This window comes from Sinocyclocheilus anshuiensis, unplaced genomic scaffold, assembly GCF_001515605.1.
Source record: "Sinocyclocheilus anshuiensis isolate Anshui unplaced genomic scaffold, SAMN03320099.WGS_v1.1 scaffold363, whole genome shotgun sequence".
Classification (NCBI taxonomy): domain Eukaryota; kingdom Metazoa; phylum Chordata; class Actinopteri; order Cypriniformes; family Cyprinidae; genus Sinocyclocheilus; species Sinocyclocheilus anshuiensis.
This window is the reverse complement of record NW_015552568.1, coordinates 607,435-619,538: the sequence shown is the minus strand read 5'-3', so window position 1 is coordinate 619,538 and position 12,104 is coordinate 607,435. Positions and strand designations below refer to the sequence as shown.

Sequence of the window (12,104 nt, the reverse complement as noted above, 5' to 3'; positions counted from 1 at the left end):
TATTTCAAAGGGTTACTAATGACACATCATTTGGATATTTTCATGTCTGGGAAAAATTTGGGATTAAACGGGTTAAAATGCGTTTTAAACAAAGTTAAGTGGTTTTCATTACCCATTTTACTCTTAGTAATTTAATAATTTAATACATTTCATAATTTAAAAGTTTAGTGCATAAGTATCGAATCGGTATCGATATCGCCGATACTGCCTTGAAAAATATCGGTATCATATCAAAAACAAAATAAGGGGTATCGCCCATCCCTAAATGCAACCAAGTTCGTCGACTTCATCGTGTTTGCATACTGCATTTCGATTGGTCTTTTTTCTTACATTAACCTTCACGATGAACTGTGATTGGTCTCGTCTTGCTTGCATATTATTTAACCATTTATTTGTCCCCTTTACTTATGAGGCTGACGTGAAATCAGCAAGAGGCTGTTTTGTTTGCATATTATTTAATATTAAAAAGGCTGACATCCCTGAATTCAAACTTAAATAAATAAATAAACGTACAACTTGTGCACAGTTCTGTCAAAACCATCTGATACAGTATACCACGAATATTATTTTAATATTTCAGGTCTTTGTATGCATATATATACTATTTTTCTACCTTCAAGCACTGCTATTTTTTTTTTTTTAGAAAATTCAAATCTAGATTGTCAATATGGTTCAGTTGTTTGTATAAACATCATAAATGCTATAAACTGGATCAATATCCTATATCTAATCAATATACATCTGCCTTAAAAAAATCAATTACAAAAACTATGTGCACATCCACTTGAAAAGCACTAGATGGCACTATGGTCTCAAACAACACTGTTACATTTTAAAAGAGACTGATTTTACCATTATGAAGAGGTCAAGGTTTTGGTTGGCATGGTCCAGTTAGCTATAATTACACAAAAGCATCTTTCTCCATTGATTTACATTCAAAAGTAGCAGTGTATTTTTTATCAAATATAAAAGGTTTTGCTTTATATACATCACAAATATTTTATTTTATTATACCACAGCTGATGTTTTAAAGAAAGACGTTGGTGATAACACTCATGGACAAATACTTTGCTTTTATTTTGAATGGCACTCACTGAAGTGCACCCATCTTGACAATGGCATTCTACATGGATATATACATTCTGTCCATAGCATTTACTTAACTTTACACAAGTGAAACAATATATATTTTTCTCAACAACAGTATTTTTCTCGGACTGTACAGTAAACTAACGAATAAAGTAAGAACCTTGAAATAGCTAAATAAAACTTTAATAATTCTAGAGGCAATTGTACAAGAATTGCACTGAACATTTTCTTCAACACAAATTAATTCTCATATATTGGTATGTCTTCTGATCATGTATGTACATGTGGCAAAACTGTTAGCGTAGCTCTGAAACATACATACAAAAGATGTAGAGGTAAAGCAGAAAACACTGTGGAGATTTTACATGGTTTTTGATATATAATCATGCCAAACAGGAAAAAGTTGTCTTCCTTTAAATTAAGTGACACTAAACAGCAGCCCTTTGACTTTCACATAACGTATTAAAGGGATAGTTCACCCAAAAATGAAAATTTGATGTTTATCTGCTTACCCCCAGGGCATCCAAGATGTAGGTGACTCTGTTTCTTCAGTAGAACACAAACGAAGATTTTTAACTCATACCGTTTCAGTCTGTCTGTCATATAATGGAAGTGAATTGACACTCTATCTACAATCTCAATTAGGAGTGTCAATGGTCCATTTGAGAGATAGGTGGCAGTAATGCACTTATAAGGCTGCGATCCACCGTAAAGCAAGAAGAAGAAGAAGACGCGTCACGCACCCGTTGCGCCGGCTGTTGAGAACGTGCTCAGGACAGTTCGGACATTGTGGTGAATCAGAGGTAAAAAACAATATAAATACTGATCAGTTTCTTGCACAGACCGATCGTTTCGTGTCTTTACACATCAATGTATCGTCACGAACCACAGGGTTTAATTTGGTTTTGTTTGTGTATGTTTTTTTGACTCTCAAAGCCGTGATTCCCATTCACTTCCATTATATGACAGACTGCAACGGTTTGAGTTAAAAACCTTCGTTTGTGTTCTACTGAAGAAACAAAGTCACCTACATCTTGGATGCCCTGGGGTTAAGCAGATAAACATCAAATTTTCATTTTTGGGTGAACTATCCCTTTAAGGGAGTTTAAAAAAAAATGTAAGTGTTTTAATGTGCCATACTATTGCCTTCAAAAGTTTGTTATAGGAAGTCCAGACATGTTTTGTTTGCTTGTTTTCAACTTCTCTGTATTAAAACAGGCAAGTATAAAGATGTGGTCACATTATCGGAATTTCTGCAAAAGTTCACAGGCAAAAAAGGTCCTTTGTTTATTCTGAATAATGTAGTGACACATGAAGCCTAACTCACACAGAAGTCACTTTCAAACCAAGCAGCTTTCTGTTGGTCAGCATTGGAGAATTCACGTGATCAACATGAACCCATTGCAAACTGGGAAATCTATCGCCCACACATGAAATGACTGATTGCTTTTGTAATGATTGGATTTTGCATGTGAAAACCAAAAATGAAAATGAAACCAAAATGGTAAATTCTTATTTTTTTATGGAATATTGCAGTGTTTACTATAAATGATTCATTATTATTATTATTTTTTTTAATTAATGCGTCCTCATGTGCTCTCCCCTTGCAACGACATCTCTTCTCAGATGTGATCACAGCAATTAGCAAACAATCCAACAATCCACTCAATTCCCCACCAACAAAATCAAGTCCAGTCCTACATTTTTTCTCGTTCAAGAAGCCATTTCACCCGGATATACATCACAATTCATAGTTTTCAGTCACGTGACTGGCTCGAAGACCTGGAGGGCAAAACATCCATGGAACTGCAGCACAAGCCTGTCAATTTTCCATCCATTTCCAAGCCACAAATATTTAGATCACCTCTCAAACGAGTAAATCAAAGACATGTGGAGAAAAAAAAAGCAAGTTTTGGCCATTTGCCGCAATATTTCGATCACTAAAAACATTGGGACATTCAGAAATGTTTAATGTGAAAAACACTTAAAGTACCTTAATGTATTAAAAGAGTGATATGAAAATATCAATAACAGTATACACCTTATTGATGATACTGTTCATACTTTGTATAGGCAAGCAGATGATCCCAGAATGCAATGCGTGTTTTTTTTATGGGAAAAATTTCATGTGAAACTTTGCACATTGTGTTTATATTCTGGGTTCATCTGCCTGCCTGTACAACGTATGCATCATTAATAAGGTGTATACTGAATTTGGCCTTAATAATATAGTAATATAGTGTCTTTACTATATTACTACTTAATACAAGCCTCGTAACAATAACTTGCGGTCAGTGGCGGAAAGGTGTGTTTTGCCCTCCAGATGGGCGTTCCTGTAGGGGTGTGACGTCACGTCAAAACTAGGAATAGGGAAAAGATGAGCTCAACTTCTGTTCTGTTCACACTCAGCATTCAAACTTCAACGAGTACTCTTAATTTTGGGGTTAAAACAACAAATGTAGCTGAATAAATAAATTAACTAAACATAATTTAAAACATAAATTAAACAAATCAATTCCAAAAAACAGTTAAACAGAGCATACTTTCTCTCGAGCTTGTATGATAAAAAAAAATAATATATATATATAGCGAAAACAGAGAGAATACTAAAAAAATGGAGATGTCTGATATGACGTTTATACACAAAGTGGTTTGCCCTTGCAGTTTTTCCAAAATTATTGTCCCAAATAAACTGATGTGAATATTTATACATAAAGAAACACTGACAGTCTTCAAACTCTTCTCCACGAACCTGATTTGAATAAAGTTCAGTGAAGCTAAAACAGGTTCGCCTGATACCGGAGCAAAGGGTCTGTCAGCAGCAGGGTTGATGCAACTATTGCCGTGCTACTCGTTTGATGCAAACTGCATCTGAAGAGCAGAAAACATCACAACCTTTAAGTAAAAAACCAGCCACGTACCCTTCACATATCAACTCAAGTGCTGAATGCTATATGCTTTGTACTTGCTGCTCTGAATAGCCTTTATAACAAGTCCACAGAAGCAGGTTTTGGTTAAAGGGTCCATTCTAATGCTATAGAAAGTGCATAGAATGGAAGAAAGACATCGTAGGGGACACACACCGATTGTACTACAGGTACGATGTTGGATACGGAGTCTAATACTGGCCAACAGCAAGCAGTATGAGGACGTTTCTATCCACGGCGTTGATAGCAGAGGGCTTAAAGTGTGTCGTCGTCTTTGCCCTGTCTAGAAGCAGCACCTGAATATACAATCAGAGCTTACATTGTTTCGTTTGTTTTTCTTCTAAATAAAGTACAGCAGACCTCAGCACAGGAAATACACACTGTACGAAAAAAGAAAATCTCTTTTCTCTGAAAAGCCCATAAAAAACTATATACATTAAAGAGGCGCATCGCCTCTGTATAGACTAAAATGTTAAGCACATACAAAAAAAGTATGCAACAAAATGCGATGTTTAAAAGTCCTCTCTTTAACCTTACAAAAAAAGCGAGCGGTTTGTGCTACTGCTGCCCTGGAGTGACGCAAGCAACAAAAGTGACGTTTACATGAAATGTACACAATAAAAAGAAAGCGGAAAATAGTGTTTCAACAAATAATTACATTATTATCATGCCAAGCCCAATCAAAAGATGTACGTATATGCACAGTTCAAATCTAGAGATGATACAGAATCTGGTCACGGCTTACATCGGTGACCGAGTGGCTCTCGTGTCAAGGGCTATGAATGAAGCATCATGGGACATCTGTGTGTGGCTAATAACCTAAAAGGATTCAAAAAGACACATTAGCCTTTATATTCTGAATGAAAAAAACAACATTGTGCAATTCTATCCAATTCGTTCCCAAGAGTTATTTTCGACCCAGTACTAGGGACTTTGTGAAGTCAATTGAACCCCGCCGTATTGTAAGAGAGTTACCCATAGCCCTTGTCCATCACTAGACCCTTAGGCCTGTGTTGTGTGTTTGTGTCCACGCTAGCAGTTGCTGCTGTTCCGAAATTCACCGTTTTCTGTGATCTGCAGCTTGGTAGGGTTGGTGGGAGAGATGCCGTTCCTCGTTTGCATGCTGTAACGATCCTTCAGCTGAGACAGAGCGCTCATTAGCCGGGAGTTTGCGGCATCCAGGGATGCGATTCTCTTCTCCTGTGTGGAGTGACCATTAATGCAGGTCAGATAGGAGAAGGTGATTAACAGTGCATGATATTTAATGTTTAATTAAAGTCTTTCTTCTCCGCAAAGGACGCAAGGTGACTGGCACTCTCTAGTTTGAAACATTACAGACTAGTTACGCCGTCTAAACACCATAAAATGAATTCACAGAGTTTAAATTAAAATTCATGCGGCGATAGCAGTAATCTCTCCTTGTCTTTATAAAATAAATCTATGATGTAAACAGTCTTTAATGATTTTGATGAGTGCTAAAGCGAGTCCACAGTGGGTGGTTTTTATGCTCATCAAACTGTTTACGAGAGATGCTGACACAGGCGTTCATCATTAAGCTTTCAGATACATTAACACCATTAAACCTCAGAGACCAACTCACAACATCATGCTGAAATCTAAACCAAACACAAGAGGGCGCTATGACCCTGCAAATGAGTCAATACAAACACCTGAGACCATTATTGAAAATAGTGCTTTTTTCTTGTTTTATAGAAAATGATACTTTAAATGATATTGACAGCATAACAGCTTGAGTGAAAAGTTAACATTGATTTTTTTTAGTATTCAGTATGCACCCCTATTGCTTTAATGACAGCGGCACTCAAGCCGATTGATAATAATTATAATAATAATAACTGATAATAATTTTCTCCAGCCTGATTTGAGAATGATCCAAAAAGCATCTTGTGCTTCAATGGAATTAATTTTTCTTTCTTTTTTTTTTGTACAAACATGATTAATGTCACAAATCTATTTATTTGATTTATTAATGTCTTTTATCTTTATGTTTTTGAAAGTCTCTTGTGCTCACAAAACAGTTATCATTTATATATTTACATTTACAATTTTTTTATTTACAGTAAAAAATAGTAATATTATGAAATATTATTATTTTTTTAATTCTATTTTGATGTATTTGAAAATGTAATTTATTCCTGTGATGCAAAGATGAATTTTCAGCTTAATTTCTCCAGTCTTCAGCATCACGTGATCCTTCAGAAATCATTCTAAAATGACTGGCTTCCTCAAAAAACATTTGATGCTCCGAAAAATGTTCATTATTATCAATGTTGAAAACTGTTGTTTGGTAATATTTTTGCGGAAACCATGAAAGATTTTTTTCAAGGTTCTTTGGTAAATAAAAAGTTAAAAATAGCAGCATTTATTTATTTTTTGGTAGCAATGTAAAAGTCTTCACTGTCACTAATCAATTTAATGCATCCTTGCTGAATAAAAGTCTGAATATTAATTTCTTTCTTTCTTTCTTTTTTTAAATCATACTGATCTCAAACAGTATAAATATGATAAAGTGTATATTTTAAGTCTTTTTTGCAGTTCACTTTTTTTTTGCAAATACCACTGCTGTGTGACCAAATATTTTTAGTCTCTCATTTAATATGAGCTCATTAAACCACATAATAATTATACAAAAAATTGCTAAATGCTGTTTAAAGTAGTGTTCGATGGAGTATAGCGTGTCATTTTTCACTTAAATTAAGATTCTAGATGCAAAAGCATCAGTCGAACGACATCATGAAAACTATTTGATTACAGCAAACATTGCCTTGGCTTGAAAATGTTATTTATTAAAAAATTTAAATTAATAAAGACATATAAACAATGATTTGATATTTAATTCACCTGGGCTTCGATGATTTTCTGTTTGGAGTCTACAATTGCCTGCATGTCTGCGTGATCTTTCTTCAGCTCCTCTTCAACTGACATCAACCTGAAACATAAAATCGCCACATCCATCTTTATGCTACAGATGCTACTTCAGTGCTTAACTGAACTAGAGAATAATACTTAAAATTCCATCAGAAGTTTATGTAGGATGCATACATATTCAAACAGTACATTTTGAACCCTAGTAATTTCTAATGGATCACCACTTATGGGGTTTGAACCTACAATGTTTCAGTTTCTAGATCAGATCTTTAATCACAAGACCACACTAAATCGTCACCTGGTGATGATGCTCTTCATCTGGTGCTCTTTCTCATCCTGCTGCTTGCGTAATCGCTCCTCCGTGTCCTCAAGCCGGGCCTGGTACTCCAGGAGCATCTTCTGGGTTTGGTCATCCTGGCTCTTCATGTGAGATTCATACTCTTCCAGCTTCTTAGCAGAAATACGCAGCTTCTCCTGCAGGACAGCAATCTCCTGCTGATACTGAGGAGGAGAAAGAGAGAATGAAGAACTCTAATAGCAGGATTAGAGAGCAACAAAAGCTGTGTAAAGAGGGAGTTCTCGGGTGTGTACGGCTGTGATTTGAAATGCATATTACACGAACAGAGCCCTGCTAATCATCCCGTATCTGTCTGCTAAGCCCAGGAAATCCAGCAAAGCTGTATGAAATATATCTAAATAGGTGCTACTGAATATTTCAAAGATGAACTTTTCATGTATTTTGGGGCAATCCTGTAGAGTATGCTGCTAACAACACCAACGTCAACTTGAAATCAATGTGTCTGCCACATGCATACACGTATATTATTTTACGTAATTTTCACTTGAAAAAATATATTTCTATCATGACAACTCTTGGAGGGTTTAGCATGGTAATGCACATGACAATGTTAATGTGTTTGGTCTTGGCGGAATAGATCTGCTATGCTGCTGCGGCAGAGCAAGTACAGACTTGCTACTGCCAATACATCCACAACATACTGCTGTGAACATGTAAGAAATACTGCTGCTGCACATATAACACATATGAAATAACCCCCATATATAACATACATGAATAACCCCGTAGCAGATCTATACAGGTGGAGCTGGGGAAGGTGGAGGGTTTCTGAAGTGTGCTGCAACTGCTACAGCAAGCACTAGTTATATATTTGAATGTTGAGCAGCGAGCTCATTGGCTACTGATACAGGAGCGAATCAATCAGCTGTGCCATGTGATAATGATGTCATTAGGTCAGACTGAGTATCGGACTGCGCCATCTAGAGTTTCATGCCAGAACTCTGTATATTACACAAACAGAGCCCTGCTAATCATCCCGTATCTGTCTGCTAAGCCCGGGAAATCCAGCAAAGCTGTATGAAATATATCTAAATAGGTGCTACTGAATATTTCAAAGATGCACTTTTCATGTGTTTTGGGCAATCCTGTAGCTCACAGTAGAGTATGCGGCTAACAACTACCAAAGTCAACTTGAAATCAATGTGTCTGCCACCTATCGGACTGCGCCATGTAGAGTTTCATGACAGAACTTTGTATTTAAAAGGCTTGTCTTTGTTGCATTGACTAGAAATAAAGACAGCATATCTTAACATTTTTAGCTCTTCAAGTAAATTGATCTTGTTTTTGGGATGTTTACATATTTTATATAAAAAAAAAACAGACATACTGATTTAGAAAATTATTTTTGCTGTGTTGTTGCTTCAGGCAATTCAGATATTAAGAAAGTGTAGCACAAAATGTTTTATGCAGTCGTTTGGAGAAGAAATGTTTTGAGAACTCACTCTTGATAGTCTCCATCTTGAGATTCTGCTTGGTTAAGGGCTTATAGATACAGAAACCCACTGCTTTATAAATATGCAAAGACTTGGAATAATAAGCCTAGTTTTCTGTGTTTTTTCATCTTGTGATTTTGCATCTAGACTAAAACACTGTTGTGCAATAAGCTACATTCCCTGTAGAGGATTCAACCAATCTTCACAGTATCACTTACATTAACAGCTTCAAACAGCACAGATGCACTGGGGTTCTGCTGAGGGAGAAGCTTGAGTATGTGAGTGTACACACTCAGTGCACTCCGACGGGCTCATTATTCATTAAAGAGCCGGGGAAAGAGACGGCAGACAAGCCTGAGCCAGGCGTGTGCTCTCCATTATTGCAGTATAGTGATTTGAGCCTGTCCTCCAAAATTACAACACTACAGAGATCAAAAGTCAGCTTCATCTAAAGTCTGTTTCAATTGCAGTCTTGCTCTTCGAACATCTACCTGTCTGCAGTTTGACATCCACAGTCCTCGTATCAGTTTAGGACACAATGCAGTGACTAAGCAACTGGATCTGAGCCTAAAATATCCTCAAATCTGGGTGCTCGGAACAAAAACCTTGGACAGTTCAGTGTTTCTTGGAAAATGGTTTAAAATGTTTAGGATAGCAATTTACACTATGTTTAAAAGTTTGGGGTCAGATTTTTAAAATACTTTTTGACAAGTCTCATTCTCACAAAGGCTGTACTTATTTACTATATTTATAAATAATATTATTATTTATATATTTATTATTATTACAATTTAAAATAACTGTTTCTATTTTAATATATTTTAAAAAGTAATTTATTCCTAAATTTTCAGCAGCCATGTCTCCAGTCTTTATTGTCACATGGTCCTTCAGAAATCAGTCTAATAAGCTGATTCACTGCCCAAGTAACATTTCTTATTACTATTAATGTTGAAAACGTTTAATATTTGCTTAATATTTTTGTGGAAACTGTGATACATTTTTTTCAGGACTCTCTGATGAAAAGAAAGTTCACAACATTTATTTGAAATATAAATCTTTTGTAACATTATAAACATATTCACTGTCACTTTTGATCGATTATATGCTTCTTTGCTGAATAAAAGTACTAATAAAGAAAAATAAAAAAACTTTTTTGAATGGCATTATGGCAAATGCTGAGCTAATGATTGGTCATTCCCGGAAAGGTTACCTAGCAGCATCAGCATGACGTTAATAATATTCATAAACATGTCCTCACAGAAAGTCCATTATGTTCCAGAGATGACAAATAGTGAAACTAGCTAATATATTTTATAAGAAATCATCATTGTCTGCAAGCGCTTCCTGTCTGTGTGCCCGTGGGAGGCCAGTTTTGATCAAACAAACAGTAAGCCTGCTGTATTTCTGCATATACTGCTGTTTTTCGTGCTGCCGAGCCGCAGGATGAGGTTTCATTATTACCTTTTCAGTTGGGGTGAGATCCTCCTTGTTTGGAAAGTCCTCCCGGTGTTTCGAATCTGGGTCAATTCCCTCCTGCTCCAAATATTGCACATTCATATTCAGCAGCCACGCAGCAGTGCGGTCCAATGCATTGGGATTCACAGGAGATGGAGCCTAATAAAAGTTAATTCAAACACACACACACACACACACACAAATACATAATTGTATTATAATTAGCCATTCTAACATCTATATTACTCTCAAATTTGTTAGTTTTCACTCATGCACACAAACAAACAACTGCCTTAAAACTTTACAAGGTGACAACAACACTTGTGCTTGCTAGGAAAAACATTTGATAATTTTTTAATGAAGATTCATTCCACAGACATCAAAGTAACAGTCTGGATAATGTGAGCAGCCATTTAATCACTAGCGCAGTGCTTGCGCTCCAGCAATTAATTCTGCTTGTCTGCTCCATTCCTTTCGCCTTTGACGGTGAGAGGGCTGCGCATTCGTCTCAACCTAAGAGCCTCGATGTACCATCAATGCACCAAAAGACTCATTAACCCCTGAGAGATCTGAGTGCCAATTTGTTTTAAGGATATCAGCCGAGTGCTAGCTAATTTAGTGGTATCTAAATTAGCTATGGGAATGTAGCAACTCACAGACCTATTGAGACATAAAGCATGTGATCGGTTTTAAAATGCTATCTCTTGAGAACATGGAACTTTGAAAAGTATCTTTTTCTTGATTGTAGCAATAATAACAATGATTAGGTTTATAATATTTCTGAAAAAATGTGAATGGCGCCTGCCTTGCAAAACCTGCCGCCACAATTCTAATTGTCATTGTGTGATGCTATGCAGTTGCTGTGGATTTCGGAGTGCTTTTTAGCATGTATGTTGCTAGGGTTTTCTGTTGGGTTGTTAGGTGGCTGCTTATTAGGATAACTCAAGAAGAGCCAACCCTCAATCCTCAATGATATTTTGATCTCCAGATGTAACTTGGGTCTTATCTATTTGATTTTCTAAAAAAGTTTATTGTCCAGGCAAAAATCATAGCTTTAATTTCCTAAAATAAAAAACAGAATATATATATATATATATATATATATAAAACTATGAATAAAATAATAACAATAACATATTCATAATTAATATTAATTATTAAATAATCAAATTATTCTAAAAATAATAGTATAATAGTATCTCATTCATGCTAAAATACATTAGTCCCATTATAGCCACTAGTTTTACATCTAAATTTTTGACAACGTTTAATTTAATTTAATTTTAAACAAATAAAACAAAATGTTAAAAACTTTTTAAAAGACATTTGGATATATTAGAACTGTAACAAGTCTGAAAAAATGTGAATGGCGCCTGCCTTGCAAAACCTGCCGCCACAATTCTAATTGTCATTGTGTGATGCTATGCAGTTGCTGTGGATTTCGGAGTGCTTTTTAGCATGTATGTTGCTAGGGTTTTCTGTTGGGTTGTTAGGTGGCTGCTTATTAGGATAACTCAAGAAGAGCCAACCCTCAATCCTCAATGATATTTTGATCTCCAGATGTAACTTGGGTCTTATCTATTTGATTTTCTAAAAAAGTTTATTGTCCAGGCAAAAATCATAGCTTTAATTTCCTAAAATAAATAAATATATAAATAAATAAATAACATACACTTGTAACAATTACAAATTTACGACTTACAAATTGTAACAATTTGGAGTTTGTTTCTTTCAATTCTGAACAAACAAAATCCAAACTGAAGAAACAAACTCTAAATTGTGACTTATTTTTTCATAATTGCATTCATCTCAATTGTGAGAGGGACATAAAAAGTCGAATCTACTCATTTTAATCTATTATTCCATGGCAGAAAATGGGCTTTCATAGGAAATGTCTTATTTTTCATGTTGCAGTTTACGGCTTCTGTATTAAATATTTCCTTTCCCTGGAAA

The 12,104-nt window shown here is 35.5% G+C and overlaps 1 protein-coding gene across 1 annotated transcript in view; it reads right to left on the bottom strand.

The window, feature by feature from the left end:
• Positions 1-2,950: 2,950 nt before the first annotated feature.
• LOC107664971 (disabled homolog 2-interacting protein-like) overlaps positions 2,951-12,104 on the bottom strand; it is a 122,505-nt gene continuing 113,351 nt past the window's right edge. The window contains exons 14-17 of the mRNA XM_016455677.1: positions 10,158-10,310; positions 7,204-7,406; positions 6,879-6,966; positions 2,951-5,216 (exon numbers count right to left, since the gene is read on the bottom strand). Coding sequence (XP_016311163.1) covers positions 5,049-5,216; positions 6,879-6,966; positions 7,204-7,406; positions 10,158-10,310 — 612 coding nt within the window. The 3' untranslated portion in view covers positions 2,951-5,048. The remainder of the gene's footprint in view (positions 5,217-6,878; positions 6,967-7,203; positions 7,407-10,157; positions 10,311-12,104) is intronic.